This window comes from Cryptomeria japonica, chromosome 4 (assembly GCF_030272615.1).
Source record: "Cryptomeria japonica chromosome 4, Sugi_1.0, whole genome shotgun sequence".
NCBI classification, from domain to species: Eukaryota; Viridiplantae; Streptophyta; class Pinopsida; order Cupressales; family Cupressaceae; genus Cryptomeria; species Cryptomeria japonica.
The window spans coordinates 12791449-12808876 of record NC_081408.1 but is presented as its reverse complement, the minus strand read 5'-3'; the positions used below and the strand labels follow the sequence as shown (position 1 = coordinate 12808876).

Genomic DNA, 17428 nt, shown 5'->3' with positions numbered 1-17428 from the left:
TGATTTATGGGCTACAACCCAAAGGAGCTACAACCTGTTGACGTGTATTTTGTACACAATCATACACAGAATAAAATACCGACAGGCATCTTATCCTCTCTTGAGAAAATAGTCTCTAACTGCTGAAGATCTGCAAAAAGGATCAGTTAGGTGGACTCCAAGGTTCTTTTAGTGGGGTCTCCACGTGTGGACAAGCTTTTTTAGTGGTATGATGTGATTTGCTGTTTCCTTCAAGGCGTCTTACGGATTCAATAGCTCGAAGATTTCACTAATCTAAAAAGAACTTTCAAAAAATGGAAAAAGATAGGGCTTAAGAGGTCTAATCTAGCCTAACCCTATGAACGACTTAGCATGAATGAGATTTGGCAAGACTCAACCAATTTCAATTTTGCCATGAGACAACAACTCAACTGAAATTAGTGCGATCTTCTAAGGTAATAATGATGTTCAATGCATCAAAGATCAAGGACACTACTACGAAGGTACATATCCTAGATACGAAAATGCTTGAAGGTTAAGGACTCAAGGTGCTTTCCAGTCGACCACGCAAGGCGTTCTTACAATCAGCAAGAAGCTAGTGGTTTGGATTGCGAATCCTACCAAATATCAAATCTCACACTTAGTCTTTCTAATTAACAAACTACTTTGATTGAGCGAGATTCAAGTACATCCAACAACCATGAAGATAACTCAAGAAACTTGCAACAAAACACCATAACTTCAATATTTTATTGATTTCCAAGTCATCATATACAACAATTGCTTGAACTTCTCTCTTCAAGACTCAATCTTGCTACAAAATAAAAATTGCTTACAATTCTAATCTCTCTATTTCACTCTTAACTCTCTTCTCTATTAACTGACTATTATAAATGAAATGAAAATGGGGGTATAAATAGCATCCCCAATTACAATGAAAGGTCCAGATCGAAAGCAAATCAACGGACAAGATCATGACACCTAAACCCTAATTAGGGTTTATTACAAATGACCTCCTTTTTACTGAACAATATTAAATACATAGCCAAATATTAAATTCGGCACAAAAATCTAGGAGGTATCAACCAATGAGAAATAAGATGTCATGTCATCTGTAACAACCTTTCATCTAGAATCTTATTCCCTTTCCAATTCTCTTTCTTAGCATATGCAATGAATTTTGTCACAATTCCTTCGATTTCTGTGATTGGAATCTCGGGAAGATTCTTGATACTCTCTTCTAAGTGGATAACTTGATCAAATGCATCTAGAAGAGCTGTGTCCCAAGTAGGTTCAAGTTCCTTTGTTCTATCAATCAGGAGCATGGTGGCATACATCTGATCATACTGCTCATCTGTAACATCTGCGTCCTTGCGAAAGATGATAGTGATTCTATCCTCAAACTCTTGTAAATCCACATCTGTCTCGACCTCGATCCTCCTGCCAAGAATGGTACGAAGTACCTCAAATACTCTGTCCTGGATCGGATTGATCACCTCCTCAACTTGACCACATCTAACGCTGATGTCCTCAAAGAGAACACTCTTTATATGGAGTAAGGTTGACCACTGAAACAAACTGTGAGAATCACCTTCTAAGATCCTCTCTTGTGCTAAAATTTTTCTAGGTGTATGTCTTATAACTCTCAAGACAGGGATGACAACGTCCTTGGTATGGGCAAATGCAGCTACTGTTGCCATCAATCTGTGGATTATCTCAAGAACTTGGATAGCCTGATGGGTGATCTTCGACATCCTTGTAATAAACTCAATGGCCACCGTGTGAGATCTATCCATCCAATTACATGTACGCTGAACCATATTCCTGAATCTTTCTGCTTCATTGATTGATTGAAGGGGCAATGCCTGCAATGGTGATCTAACTGGATCCTGACGTCCCAAAGGTTCATTGATGTGACTGAAATATGTTCTCCATGCACCGACCTCTCTCTCAAGCTTTCTATTCTTTTCTACTTCTTCTCTAAACTTATCCTTCAATGCCTCAAATGTGTCGGTGGCATCATCTAAAGTCTGCTCTGCTGTGGATGGTCCTAACTCAATAGTCTGTATATGATAGTCCTCTGCTAGGATCTCACCCTCATATTTGTCTGCCGCCGGTGTAGCTATCTGCAGTTTTCTAGATCCAGTCTCATCTCGAATCATCTTGGACATCTTTGTAGCCTTCTTCTTCTCTGTTGTCATATGTGAGCGTCCAACAAGGCTCTCTAGATCGATTGCACTGTCCTCGTCCTCAATTACGATCACCTTAGTCAATCTTTCCTTCAACCAATTTGGGATATTTGATCTTGTCTCTTGAACTTGAATTTCTTTGTGTACTATTTCTTCTTGTCTGGGAGGAGATGTTACTTCATTATCATTATCTAAATCATAGTCTTGGAGAGATCCATCGGATGAAACATGCTGTGCCTGTTCTTCCTCCTGTCTGTCATTCTGTACCATCGATTCCATGGATTCTTCCACTCGAACTGTTCTATCTTCTGGCCTGGAAGAAGTACCTGGTGTTTGGTCTTTGTTAGCACCTTGCTTTTTCTTGGAAGGCTCTTTCTTTTCTGATCTTTCCTTTCTCTTTGCACCTCTTGGATGGAGATTGCCCTCACTGGCACATCGAAGGTTACCTTCACCTGAATTCCTAGGATTAGGATTGCCTTCACTAACACTGGCTCCACCTTCGGCTGGCTTTTCTTCCAAAGTAAAAGACATGGCTATGCCTTGTTCTCTCAACTTCTGATGTTGAATGTCTACCCATCTGCGAGTACAAGACAAGACTGGTGCCATCAAATCATCTAAATCCACGGCCTCGGGCTCATTCCAATTCAAACTAATTGTTTTACTTTCTCTATCATATGAAGATTGGATGTGCCTGCCGTTGTCCTGAGCTTGGTCGGCTACTCTGTAAATCTTACATTTCCTGATGAAATCCAAAGGCAATCTAGAATGTATCTTGCGTTTCACTTCAAGATCATCTAGGAGATTCATCATAAAGTCTTCAATTTGGTATTCATGTCTAAATCTTCTACCGACTGTCTCTTCTAAATGTCCATGAGGATCAAAACTATTCCTCCAAGCAAAAGATGAAAAAGGATACAAGGCTAACTCCCTCTCTGCGTCATCCATGGCTGAGACATTGGGACATACCTCAACTGAATTACCCAAAATAATAGGTACCTGAACTCCATTCTGATGTCTGTGTCTGAATGCCTTCACATATGCTGCCAACTGCCTTGTTACTTCAAGTAACACAATTCTATCTGTCGGGTACCTCGGCAACATATATGGAGGTAAAGGACATCCGTACACTCTAATGTAAGTGAACTTGGGAAACTGAATGAACCAAGCACCGTACCTCTTGATTAACTCCTGGGCATCCTGAGATAATCTGTTGTGAATCCCTCCTTGCAACGTCCTTGTGATGTTCATCGTGAAAGTATCATTGATTAACTTGTAGTTCTTCCCTGGTGGATGATGCAAGTAGGTATAGGATTCACAAACTCTGACCTCGCCGGGTCCTCTTCCAATCACTCCTCTGTGAGGTAGTCCTGCGTACTCGACGCTCCTTATTAAGGCATAGATGACATACGAACTCATGTGGAAGGACTTAGTAGCCCTGAGTCTTCTCAACTGTACGTCTAAGCAATGGCTAATTATCCTAGCCCAATGTATTGTACCCTTTCCTTGAACAATCACCTGGATGAAATAAAACATCCATTTCTCAAAATAGAAGGCATGAGGTGCTCCTGTAACTCTGTTGAGCATGGTAATCAAATCTCTGTACTCCTCTTGGAAATCGATCCGGTGTGGTGTGTTCGGTACTTTGCTCAGACGGGGACGACTCTTGAGTAGCCAGTTCTTGTTGATTATGCTTAAGCAAGCATCTGGATCATCATCGTACACTGATCTGGCTCCTTCAATGCTCTTGTATATCATGTCCCTGTGCTCTGGAAGATGGAAGGCTTCACTTATGGCCTCCTCTGAAAGGTACGCCAAAGTGTTTCCCTCATTGGACACAATTGTCCTGGACTGTGGATTGTAATGACGGGCACACTCTATCATCAACTCGTGACACTGAATGGCTGGAGGAAAACCGGCCGCCTTAATGATGCCACTTTCTATTATTCTCCGGGCGACAGGTGATGGCTTGCCGATGTAAGGGACCTCTCGGAACTTCTTCGTGCTAAAGTTCCCCAAGTTTGTATCTCCAATGTTGCTCCACTTGGACACGATCTTGGTCTCCACTTCTTCAGTCTTCTGATCTTCTTTCATGAGAGCCGAGCGACTGGTGGATGCTCCCGCCTTTGGGGTCGCCATACCTACACAACATTTCATTATAAGAAATAGATTTTGCAATAAATAACGTAGATAAGAGAGATAGATTTTAGGAAACCTCATGATAAGTCCCTAGAGTTATCATTTCCTAAAATACAACGATTGAGCTAAGAGATTTTCAAGGATCAAAATTTGAAATATGACGATGAATGAATAAAACAATAACAATAAAATCGCCATACCTCGACAGAGAGAGCTAACTCTAGAATGCAAAAACAAAATTCGCCTGGGCAAAATTTGAGGTATAAGATAATCTTCAATATGATTCCCTCAAAATATACTTCGCCACCTCTGGAGAGAACGTGATCTTCAAGTAATGCCTTAGACGTGGTCTTAAATGATCTCCAAATTCGCCTTTGGTGTGGTCTTAGATGGATCTCCAAGTTCGCACAAATAAATCTCCAAGTCTTTAGCAAATTCGCCTTAGGCGTGATCTTCAAATTCGCACCACCTTTGGTTTGGAATCGCACCACCTTTGATAGCTAAGCGCGCCACCCTTGGATGAATGAAACTCGCACCACCTTGGATAATATTCGCACTATCTTTAAACACACTTAACACTTTCCTTTGTCTTCCTTGATTCGCATGTAGAGAGGTAAAAATGATTATGTGAAAATGAACGTTTCACTCCCCTTATAAATAGCGCTCATACCCTTTCACCCCTTAGGCCGACTTGACAAATAAAACCATTTTTTAAATGATTTGCAATAAAATAACAAGGCCGACTTGCCTAATTGGGCGCTTCAAATCGATTTTTATATTAATTAAATAATTAATTATTAATGCCTTGCGTTTTTTTAAATGAGAATTTCGATTTTTAATAAAGGCAAAAAATAATTAATAAAAGATAACGCCATATTAAATGCTAAATAAAAATGGATTTTCAATTTTTTAATCGATTTAGCATTTAAGGAAATTTAAATTTGTTTATTTGGCGCCAAAATTGGAAAACAAAGGGACGTACCTCATCGCTCTGGTCCCTTGGAGAGGGACAGGAGCGATTCACCATTTTGTCTTGACTTTTGCATTTCTTACGTCCAACTCCTTCATCTCCACGTTAAAAAAAATCGATCACCTTGATGGTCCTTCGAATTTGATCGCCTTGTGTGCGCATATGGGTGTCCTTTAAGTGCACATCGCCCTGGTCTTTGTCCAAAGGACAGGAGCGATCTTCTTGTTTTCATGTCCATCTTGCATCTTTTAACTTCGATTTTTTTATTGTGGGCGAATAGCATCCTTTGTTTGTGTCTTTTGCGCTTATTCCATTTGCTCGCATGAAGTTTTGAGTGTATTAAAGGGATCATCGCCCTTGTCCCTTGGAGAGGGACAGGAGCGATCCATGTCCTTTCCTTGACCTTGTCAACTTTGCACTTCGATCTTCATTGTAATGCCCTTCAAACGTCGTCCTTCACCTTACCTAACCTTGCTTCGCTTTGATCTTTGAAGGAACGTGCGTGCTTTTGATGATATCGCCCTGGTCCTTGTCCAAAGGACAGGAGCGATGTGAGGCTTTTACATTATTTGGCAATGTTTGGACGTTCAACACTTTTGCAAATTATCTTCAAACGATGCCTTGGACCATATGCTATCTTAAGACGTCTTGACTTAGCTTGATCTTGAAGCAAAACAAGGAATCCAAAGCAAATCGCCCTGGTCCCTTGGAGAGGGACAGGAGCGATATAGTCTCCATGCTCAAAATAATGATCATTTCACGTTCAAAACTCTTGTTTATCATCCTTTTACCATACCATGGATCCTCTAAAACATTGCAATGTCTTGTCCTTACGTAAATTTTGCATGAAATGGCCAATGCATCTAACATCGCCTTGGTCCCTTCCTAAGGGACAGGAGCGATCTATGTTATAGGGTGTCAATTTCTTCATTTTAACGTCCTTTGAGTGTTTGCGCATGATGAAGACGCCTTGAAATGTCCCTCGCCACCTTGTCTTGACTTGTGTCGACCTTGAACTTCGGAGGAACGACCTTGAACTTGAGAGGGACGTATCTTCACCATTGTATCGCCCTGGTCCCTTGGAGAGGGACAGGAGCGATCCTTCCTTTGTGGCCTTCATCTTACTTTGCCAGGTTCCAAGTTTATATTCAACGGAGTCGTCCTTCTTCACTCTATCCGCCCATGCCTTGACATTGTTTGTAATTTTGCAACAAAGGCAATTATATCAAAAATCGCTCTGGTCCCTTGGAGAGGGACAGGAGCGAACTAGGCATTTAATGCTGGTATGGACGTCCAAAAAATCTTCAATTTATATTCAATGCATTCATCTCATGTTCTCCTTCGTTTTTGAACGTAAACTTGCCTTGACCCTTGTCTGGATTTTGCAAAATGGAGGAAATCGCTCTGGTCCCTGGGAGAGGGACGAGAGCTACAAGGTACCTCGCCCTGGTCCCTTGGAGAGGGACAGGAGCGATTTAGTCAATATAGGTCATTTTCCTTCATTTTTTGCATCTCAAATTATATTCATTTGGCAAAGTATCTTCCTTCGGACGTCCTCCAATTGCTGAGTTATCAAAATCTTGCATGGACATGGCGAAATTTGAATCGTAGCTCTGGTCCTTGACTGAGGGACAGGAGCGATTTTCCTCCTGGAGGCCTTTCCGCGCTCATGAAAATCTTCAATTTATATTCAAATGAAAGATCTTGTCGTTCTCTATCACTTCAAACGTAAAATTTGTCTGGACTCTGCAAGGACAATGAGATATTTGAAAATGAGCTCCCGTCCTTCACTGAGGGACAGGAGCGATTTTGCTCCTACAGGCCAAAATAACAAGATTTTTCACATTTTAACACTTCACGAGGCGAAAACAAATCAATTCCAATGCCTAGGATCAAACTTCAAAAAAGTCAAAATTTGGTCAAAATATTCAATCAGACAAAATTCACATTGACGATCATCATTTAAACAAGTTTAAGTTCTGCATGAACATTCCAATTGAAAATTAGACCATTTTGGCGAAATCATTGCATTCAAAATTTGCATTCTAGAAAAGAAAGCTCAAAAGCTCTCAAAAATGACTGGATTTTGGCTCGAAAAGGCAAGATTTAAAACCCTAAGGCTTAGCCCTAAATCCAGACAACTAACGGACTAACAAAACCCTAAAAACGAAAGCGAAAACAAGCGAAAAAGAGGGGGTCCCCATTTGCGATGGGGCGATGTGTGAAATGGTCACAACACAACCCTTGCTAGTTTATGGGCACCAAGCTACAACTCAGTGATCACAATGATAGCTTCAAATACAAAATGGTCATACTGTTACAAGTGAATCTTGTAACCATTTCCTATACTTCACTTTGCCAGTGAGACACCTTCTCTGCTGCACTGGTTCACCTCTCTCTCTGTTGTTGCTTTACCGGTTTACACTCTACTGGTTACTTTGCTCTGCATCTGCATCTGCTTCGCCGGATCTCTCCTTCACTGTGTTGCACTTCAACACTCTCTATTGTCTTCCTGCCGGTACAAGCACCTACCGGTTATCTTCCCTGATGCAATCTAGTTGCTATACCGGTTGCTCAAACCATACCGGTTAAACCCTTTGTTAAACCTTATCACCGGTTTAATCTTCACTCACTCACTCATTGTTATCTTTTACTATTTTCCCTTTGACTGATCTAACTCTCTCATGCAGCACTCAATCACTTCATAGCAGCTCTATCTTCTCCCATCCAGCAACACTTAACAATATCTTTGGCTTGCATATTTATAGCCCAGTCTTCTCGCCAAAAGCCAATTCAAATCGTAGGTGGTTAGGGTTTCCTCATCAACCTCCAGGCAAACCAAATCCAATCAGATCTTATCCGATTTGATCGCCCAGAAAGCTAACTCCACATCACCGCCATTTTCATGCCTTCTAGAACACGCTTTCTATGTTTGGCATTCTACATTCAATCTGTCGGTTCATCCCTTGGTCAAACGCCATAAATGGCTTAGTTGTTTCCTTCGCCAATCCGATCTGCACAATCAATCTGTCCTGGATCTCGAGCCGCAAACCTCTACAATGCCTTTGCAACACATCCCATGATTTACGGGGTCTACCATTAATATTGACCAACTCTGCAACAACCTCGTCGGTGCACACCCCATCTACTACTGCATGCAAGTCCGCCACCTTGACTTCGCGTGGCACCTTTGTCGACCAACAGCCAACTTGGAGCTTTGTGTCAATTCAGACATGATCATCGACCAAACACTAAACCGGTTCTTCTTTTCTACCGGTTCATTAACCCTGCTAGTATCTCACACTTTACCGATTAACCTTCATGTCTTCTCTTTGTTGAATTGTCGGTGGAACACCTTAACCGGTCGCTAGACATGTCTATCCATAGCATGCTCATTCTCATTAGGTAGAAGCACATCTCTTAGCCTTTTTGTTTCCTTACCGGTTCTCATGCTTACTGGTAGCCATCTTGATGACACCATGTCATCAACCTTCAGCGGTTTCCATCTAAAGCATCTACTTGCCGGTTTCATTCTCTTCAGCTATTCCACTTTGCCTTCTTCATCATCAGACTGAATGTCATCTCAGCCGGTTTGTCAAGTTGACAAACCCATCACTCTTCATTTGTTCCGGCATCTCAACATACCTTCTTTGTTGGTCTAGTGCATATCCTTGATTTCATGCACTTGAGGCATTCCTTTGATTCACCGGTAGATCCTTCAAACACCTGCCTTTACCTCTATTTGCCACATACGGTAAACGATTAAATGCAGAAAGTAAATGAACAGAACATAATGGAAATATATTAAATAACCAGTCTCCATATTAATTCAATAGTCCATGTACATCAAGTGCTTATAACATTACACCCAAATACCACTATCATGATGATACTAAGAAGGAACGCTATGCAATATATAATACCTGAAGGGGTGCGACCAACCGTCGCGTCCAATTGCCCTTCTGGCCGACTAACTAACTGACTGTCGTAACTCATCATTACCGACGACAACATAAACATAATATGACAACATTACATAATGATTATTCCCGACAACAACCTCTTCTTCCTTATCTCATAGAACTATGATGCACACTATGCATAATAGGAGATAAGTTCCACTTACCGGTGGTAGTGATTTCTTCTCATTTGCATCCTGCAATGCACTCATGTGGCTTCCCTGTTTGTGCAACATATCTTCAAACAAGCACATGTGATCCAGTGTGGGCACATTCATTGTCAGACATCTCTTCACATGGTGACTGCATCTCTTATCCAGTGGGACTCCTGTTGTTTTGCAACCACACAACATATCGGTGACCTATACATCCTTCTCCTCTTGTGTTGATGTGATTTAGGTAACATTCTGCCTCTTCATCACAAACAACAGCTCAAGCATCTTGCTCATTGTCAACACATCACTTGCTAGTTGACATACTCTCCTTACCGGTGATACGCTGTACCGATTACCTCATTTCATCTACACAAGTCAAACACTAACTTGTGTACCAGTGACTCCAGTGGTCATTCTTTTAAATGATATACTGTCCCTTACCTTATCGATATTCTGCAACACAAGGTGATATCAAAGATATCTCATCTTGTACTCCTCCATGACATTGTTGCACAAACATCTCTTATATCGGTAGTCATCCTATACCGGTTGACATCAATGACAACACAATGCCAACAATAGCCTTCTCTGCCAATGAGTGATCACCCATGTTTCTCGTATAATAGTAAAATTAATATTATTAATATTTAAATATATTATTTTTTTGGTTGGTGAATTGCAACCATGTGGTTGCTCCCAAGGGTTTTTTTTAGCCTAGCTCAAACCAGGTGAGGCCACAAATGGGGGACCTCATCCGTAGCATGAACACACAACATCAATACAAATAGTCCAGCTCTGTAATAACAGTAGCCCAAAAAGGGTTTGGAGCACAATCTGAAGCAATTAGTCACTTGGCATGAATGCCAGTAGCATCAATATGAAGGTTCAATCCCGTGAGCACATTGTATCAACGAGGGTGCAAAGCCCATGATACAATAGTCTAGTGGGAGTTTAATGCCACACTTGAACGCCATGGACGACATTTAAATATTATATTATTTTTAAAATAAAAATAAAATAAAAAATAATATAATAATATATAACTATCTTATTATTGATATACAAATATATCATATTGATATATAAAATTATATATTATTATATTTCGTAACATTTATAATTTTATATTAATAATAAGATATTTATATATTATTATACAAATATTTAATTTAGTATCATATTATTAATTAATTTTATTAATATGTTATAAGGTTTATAAATGTTTCTGTATATGAAAAATACTAAGAATATGTGTTTTGTTCTTAGTATTCCTACTTTTAGGCTGCAAATATATGTATTTATGATTTCTACATGTTTTTTGTACAAATGAAATCAGAATGAACCCAACTCTAATTTTATTTGCTGGGTCTATGAACCCAGCTCCCAATTTTTTTTCTTCCAAATCCATGAACCCAAACCAGAACCAGCACCATGGCTCTAAATAAAATTTAAATGTGAGTGAAAGGGAGTGACAATAAAAATAGAGATGGCAGCTAAATTAATGAATTTCCACAAATCAGGTGGCTTTATCTTGCAAGCAGCAACTACTGAATGGGAAGATCACGTAAAAGATTTAAACAATGGTTATATTTGCTGGGATAATTCTGCCTTGTGTTAGGTTGTGAGACTTGATGTTTTTTTAGATGGACAATTCTCTTTAGTAAAACTAAATGGTAGAAGTAGACCTTATATAGTAGTATGTACACATATTCCGGCTCCCTCAGAGGGAATTAAAAAAGGCAAAATAATATATTACAGTCCATGGATGTTAAGGAACTGAAATATGCAGAAGATACAATAGCAAAAGACTAGGAGAAAAAAGGGACCTTGGACACAAAGCAAAAATGAAAAAAAATAGAAAAGCCAAAAAAAGAGTAACCCCCAATTCATAACAATTCTAAATAGAGAAAGAGGGAAAACCCCATGAAGCAGCAGAAACAGATAAAGATCACCCAGGTGGGTGTAACCAAATCTTCAAGTGTCACTGCAAAAGAACATGTTGGTGGAGCCACTGGTACTATAACACTGTAGGAGTACCAATGTGGAGTGTGAGATGCTCATCAGGGAAAGCTTAAGGCTAAGGGGGTCGGGCTGGGGAATCCTAGGAGGTAATTGATTCCTCATAAAATCTGAAGATTGGGTTAGACAAGCTGATGTAAAGCTTGGGCTGGATTAATCCTTTCAGTCTAAATCATTTGATTTTCCAACAGTACTCTAACTAGTGCTAGTTAGCCCACTCTGGTGTAAAGAATGCAAGTGTGACTGTATAAGGCATTAAAATTTTTGGTAATTGATTGAATTATAGCAGCTGAAATTGGTATTGTGAAAGCAGAGAAAGAGTTGTAGAAATTTGGAAATATGCAAAAATGTTGTTAATGTTAAACTTCTTTTGTTTGATAAAATAAAGTGCGGCCAATGAAATGACAACTACAAGTATAAGGCTAATGAATGAAATGACAAGTAAAAACTTTTGTTGTCCATTTAACAAGTTCGCAAAAATTTTGGATTCGATAAAGCATGTTGACATTGTTTTTCACATGCTGATTATTTTCATCAAATGGATTCTTTGCAGTGAGGCTGCTGGGAGAAATGCCAACAAAGTAGTTCTTTATGAAGATGCAGCAAAAAAGAAACTTCAAGAATTTATTGCTGCTCTTCGTGGATGCCAATCAATGGTACAAGCTTGTGTATCTTTCAAGGCAACTATGAAGGAGATGAAATCCACTTTGTTGCAGCATAACTTGACTCCAGGTTGGTTTGGCCAATGTGGATTAATTGGTCTTCTTTAGTTTTCTTTGTATTTAAATTTAAAATATTATTATATCATTGTACCCCTCTTTCTTTATTATTTTATTATTGCTATATTTATTGTACCCCTCTTTCTTTATGTTATGCATGGTTTAAATGTACAGGAAGAGGTCTACCTGATGTGAAGCCAATTATGAAGCAATTTGTAACTGCTTTTGATTGGTCAGAAGCAGAGAAAACTGGCCGAATTCTGCCCTGTGAGGGTGTGGATAAGGATTATGATATGGCTAATCAAAGAGTGAGAGAAATTGAAACAGGTTTTGCAAAACATTTGGAAATGCAACAGATGCTGTTTGGAAGTGATGCCATGGTAATTGATTGTTTTAAATATACAGTCAATTGGTTGTTAATTTTATTCAGAATTTTCCAAATTTATCCAGATCTCTGTAGTTTCTAAAATGTCTATGCATCGGTTAGTTTCTTGTAAGGCTATTTAATATCAAATCATTTGTGTATATGCTAGCAGATTACTTATGTTACTGTGGGGAAAGAACAATACCAAATAGAGATACCTGAAAGTATGCTGGCAAAAGTGCCTCAAGAGTATGAGGCTCGGTCATCAAGAAAGGTTTGCAGTTACCTGCTTGTAATTTGTCCCTTCCTATTGGAAATTATAATTGCATGCAATTTTAAATACATTTTCTTTTACACCGAGATGCATTTTATGGTGGGATACAATGGGAAGGTGAGGGTTGTAATGGTGTCATGTGGTTAGGTGGATATATATTATTGTAAATGTAGGAGTCAACAATGATTTAAAACTATTTTGATTGGAAGCAAATTTTAAGAAAAAATATCATTTTTACTATATTTACACATTCAAGAAAAATAACGACAAACTACTATTAGGAAATTGCTGATAATCTTTAGAGAACAATTGTGCTTAGTAGATTACAAAATTCAAAACTATTGCAACAAAATAACAAATCAAAGCATATACACAGAAAAACCAGATTCACCTTGGGAAATCCTTTTGAAAAAACCCTAGCAACCACAGCACCACTCTAATATTATTTTAAGAATAAGATTAGAATATACAGGAGATTAATTTCTGCTAAGATCTTCACCCTCTGTTAAATTCAATGGAATGTACCTTTAGGGTATTTGTCCTTAATGCAGTATGCACTCTTAGAGTGTCATGTCCCTAATTTTGGACTAAAGATATATTTTATTATAAGTTATAACTTATCTGAAAAGTAACTTTTATAAATAAAAGACAACTTGTATATTATTATTAAATTATAAAGCTCCTAAAAGTGATCTTATTAAGTGTTATCAAAAGTTGTTGCTAAGACAAGGGGAGCAAATGAAATATTAACTTTTCAAAAGAAAAATAATTTTTAGAGACTTAGAAGCTAAAAATTGCAAACATGTGATTCTAAAAGGTGTAGGGCTTGAAGAAAATCGTCAATTGTTTGTTGCCAAAATTCCCTTTCTTGAATTTTGAGCATTTGTGTTCATCTTTCAACTGAAGGACAAAAACCCTCTTGGTAATGAAATTAGAGGATGAAAACTCCTTTGGTTTCTGGATTGGACTTGTGGATGAAAACTTTCTTATCCAATAGAGGTGATTCCTTCTAGGGATTGCATTTTCATGAAAAGTTTGTTTCAGGAGCTTATTGAAGATATTAAGAGTTGCCAAAGATTGAAGGATTTCAGGTTTAAGTTGGTCTGTGGTTTTCTAGTATTCTATTTGATACAGAAGATCATTATTTCTGTTGGTTATTCCAGATTGATATTTTAGTTGTGAATGACATCAGAATATTATTTTGTATTGATGGTTAATATATTAATTGGCTGTATTATATTTGTTACAGAGTTAATGATATTTGAAGAGCTGATTAAATTGTGCAGTCCATATATAGTACGGAGATGATACGAATTGTGCCATAGTGCAGCTGTATCTTATTGTTTAAACTATTTTTTCTTACAATAGGAGAACTGAATTTAATAATGAAATCGCTCTTTATTAAGTTGGCTTGTAGCCTGTTTGTGGAGCCTGCCATTACTTTTTCTATTCGTTGAATTTTTTAATGAATTGCAGCTGTTCAAATATTCAATCCATCCCACTTGAAGGAGGAATAATATAAGTCATTTGAAGTTTGGGTGGCCCCCGTTTTCTTTAAAGGAGGGCAAAGGGAATCAAAATATTAATCATTTATGCTGATTACTATGGAGCTACCTGTTGTGACCATTTCACACATCGCCCCATCAGAATGGGGACCCCCTTTTTTTCTTTGGGTCTTGCTTTCCCTTAGTTGGGTTTTCTCTCTGCTTGCCAGGATTTGAGTGAGTGAGTGGTCGCCTGGGATGGCTAGATTAGGGTTTATCTCTGAAAGCTCGTATTAGGGTTTCTTTCAAGCTGAGTCTAGCCTAGTTTTGGGAGGTAGTTAGTTGTGAATCAAGATGGTTAGATCGAGAAAGAGGGTGAATAGGTCTCAGGTCAGGGTAGGTCTGGATTGATGGTTTTCTTGTCAGAGTCTTGTTTTCCTCCAGGTCCGAGTCGATTGAGCGGAGTTGGTGGTCAGAGAGAGATGAAAGTGGTGATTTTAGAAACTGATGAACAAATGCACTTGATGATGACTGAAGGAGTTTTGGAAAGATATTACCAAGGTTGTTGACTTTTGAGGCGTAATTGAGAAAGTTGATACATTTTTGCCTTGAAGGAGAGTTTTTAGACTTTGAAATGATGAAAGCCAGTCTAGGATGAAATTTTCGCTCCTGACCCTTGCAAAGGGTCTAGAGCGAAATCTCCCTTTCTTGCCTTCCTTTGGCCCTGAAAACCCAGTTGGACCTTATCTCCCCAAGTTGGATGAGGAATTGTCTTGATTGTGAAACAAGGAAGTTGATTTGATCAAATTTGGAGGGAAATGAGATAAACCAAGGTGAGAAACTAGCCAAGAATAGGGTTTTCGCTCCTGACCCTTCCAAAGGGTCTAGAGCGAAAATCCCCTTAAGCATCAAATTCTCACTTGTCGAGGCCAGGATTATAGCTTCCTTAGGCATAGTAAGGGCAATTTGATACGTTCTAGCCCTAGGGAGTGATTGATGATGGATGAGATGAAGGATTTTAGTCAAGAGGATGAATTTCGCTCCTGACCCTTCCAAAGGGTCCAGAGTGAAATTCTTGAAAGCTCTCATTTTTCCTTGGCTAAAGTCAAGATCTTGATGGGAATGTGTGAAGAAGGGTCTATGTTTGCCTCTCAAAGAGAATTGGAGTTCAAAAGGTCAAGAATCAAAGCTCAAATCTTGATTTTCGCTCCTGACCCTTCCAAAGGGTCCAGAGCGAAAATCTTTGTAGCTCACATTTTCTTCTCAATTTTGGCTAAGTGTTGGTTTCTAGGGCATGTTTGAAGATGAATTGGTTTGATCTTGCCTTGAGAAAGAGTTGGTGGATTTTTTGAAGAACAAGATTTTGGCCTAAATGAAATTTTCGCTCCTGACCCTTCCAAAGGGTCTAGAGCGAAATTCATCATAAACCTCATTTGTTGCCTTGAATGGACTTGAAACCTTGTTCCTAAGGTGGAAAATGATCTAATTTTGCTTCTTGAGGTGGTTTGAAGTTTGAAAAGTGAATAATCTAGCCTAGAATGAAATTTTCGCTCCTGACCCTTACAAAGGGTCCAGAGCGAAAATCCTCTTGAAGCTCATTTCCTCCTAAGTTTGACTAAATTTTGATTTGCAGGGTATCTTGAAAGGAAGGATGGACATCTTGTGGCCTTTGGAATGTTTGGAAGCATTGAAGTGTGAAGGATTTTGGACCAAAAGGGTGAATTTCGCTCCTAAGCCGTCCAAAGGGTCCAGAGCGAAATTCCTAAAAACACCTATTTTCCATAGAAAGGAGGTCAAGTCCTTGGTCTTTTATGGCGTGGATGGAAGTGAGATAGCTTGTCTTTGCCTCTTGAAGTTGTTTTGAATTGGAGAAATGAAGAATTTAGCCTAAATCAAGATTTTCGCTCCTGACCCTTCCAAAGGGTCCAGAGCAAAAATCTTCCTAAGATGCATTTCTTTCCTTGTTTGGCTAAAATTTGATGTCCAAGGCATGATGAGGAGGAGAATGAACATGATCTAGCCTTTGGGAGTGTTTGGTAGTTATGAAAATGAAGGATTTTAGCCAGGAAAGGAAATTTCGCTCCCGACCCTTCCAAAGGGTCCAGAGCGAAATCCCTTACAAGCCTACTTTTTGACCTTTCCTGGGCTTAAAACCTTGTTCCTAGGGCGATAAAAGATGAGATTCTACCTTGCAATGAAGTTTCAAGTTGAAAGAATGATGATTTTTGGTCAAGAATGAGATTTTCGTTCCTGACCCTTCCAAAGGTTCCAGAGCGAATTTTCTCAAAACCTCTCTTCGCTAACAATTTTGTGCTAGATCAAGTGTGGGCTAAGGTAAAATCAAGGAGGAGTTGCCCCTGAGAGTGACTTTAAGTTGCTAAAAACCATTTAAGATGAAGGAATTGAGCCTAGAATGAGATTTTCGCTTCTGACCCTTCCAAAGGGTCTAGAGCGAAAATCCTAAAAACCATCTTTTCTTGCAAAATTTGAGCAAAGTCAAACTTGGACAAGGGTGAGAGAAGTCATTTGGATTGCCTCAGAGTGGATTTTGGTCACCAAGAATGCAAATTTTGAAGCCAAAATGAGAATTTCGCTCCTGACCCTTCCGAAGGGTCCAGAGCGAAATTCCTAAGATCACCCTTTTTTCCTTGCAAATCAAGTCAAGATTTTGATTTTTATGACCTAGAGAGGAGTGAGGCAAGGTGTTCTAAGTCTTGGAGGTGATTTGAAGTTGAAAGGATGGAGAAATAGCCCTAAAACAAGATTTTCGCTTCTGACCCTTCCAAAGGGTCCAGAGCGAAAATCCCAAAATCTCCCTATTCCTTTCAAATTTATGCTAAACTATGCCTAGGCCAAGGTGAAGATGCCCTTGAGATTGCCCTTGAGTTGATTGTTGTCTCCAAAAGTCATGATTTTAGGCCAGAGGAGGAAATTCGCTCCTGACCCTTCCAAAGGGTCCAGGGCGAAAATCCTTCAATCACCTATTTTTCCTTGCAAAATCAAGTTAAACTTGGGTTGGATGAGAGAAGAGAAGTGTTTCCTTGCCTTGTGAGGTGGATTGAAATTGAAATTGAAATGATGAAGAAGTGAACTACAAGCAAGAAATTCGCTCCTGACCCTTCCAAAGGGTCCAGAGCGTAAAACCCTAAAACCACCTTTTTCTTCAAGACTTGAGTGAAG

General features: G+C 39.1%; 1 protein-coding gene across 4 annotated transcripts in view; it reads left to right on the top strand.

The window, feature by feature from the left end:
* The window catches only part of LOC131065315 (DNA mismatch repair protein MSH6), a 123742-nt gene that overhangs the window by 78582 nt on the left and 27732 nt on the right, over positions 1 to 17428 (top strand). For 3 of the 4 annotated variants that reach the window (XM_057999783.2, XM_059219522.1, XM_057999782.2), the window contains 3 exons: positions 11961 to 12139; positions 12301 to 12506; positions 12660 to 12764. In XM_057999783.2, coding sequence (XP_057855766.1) covers positions 11961 to 12139; positions 12301 to 12506; positions 12660 to 12764 — 490 coding nt within the window. The remainder of the gene's footprint in view (positions 1 to 11960; positions 12140 to 12300; positions 12507 to 12659; positions 12765 to 17428) is intronic. The other variant, XM_057999784.2, reaches the window with a different exon arrangement.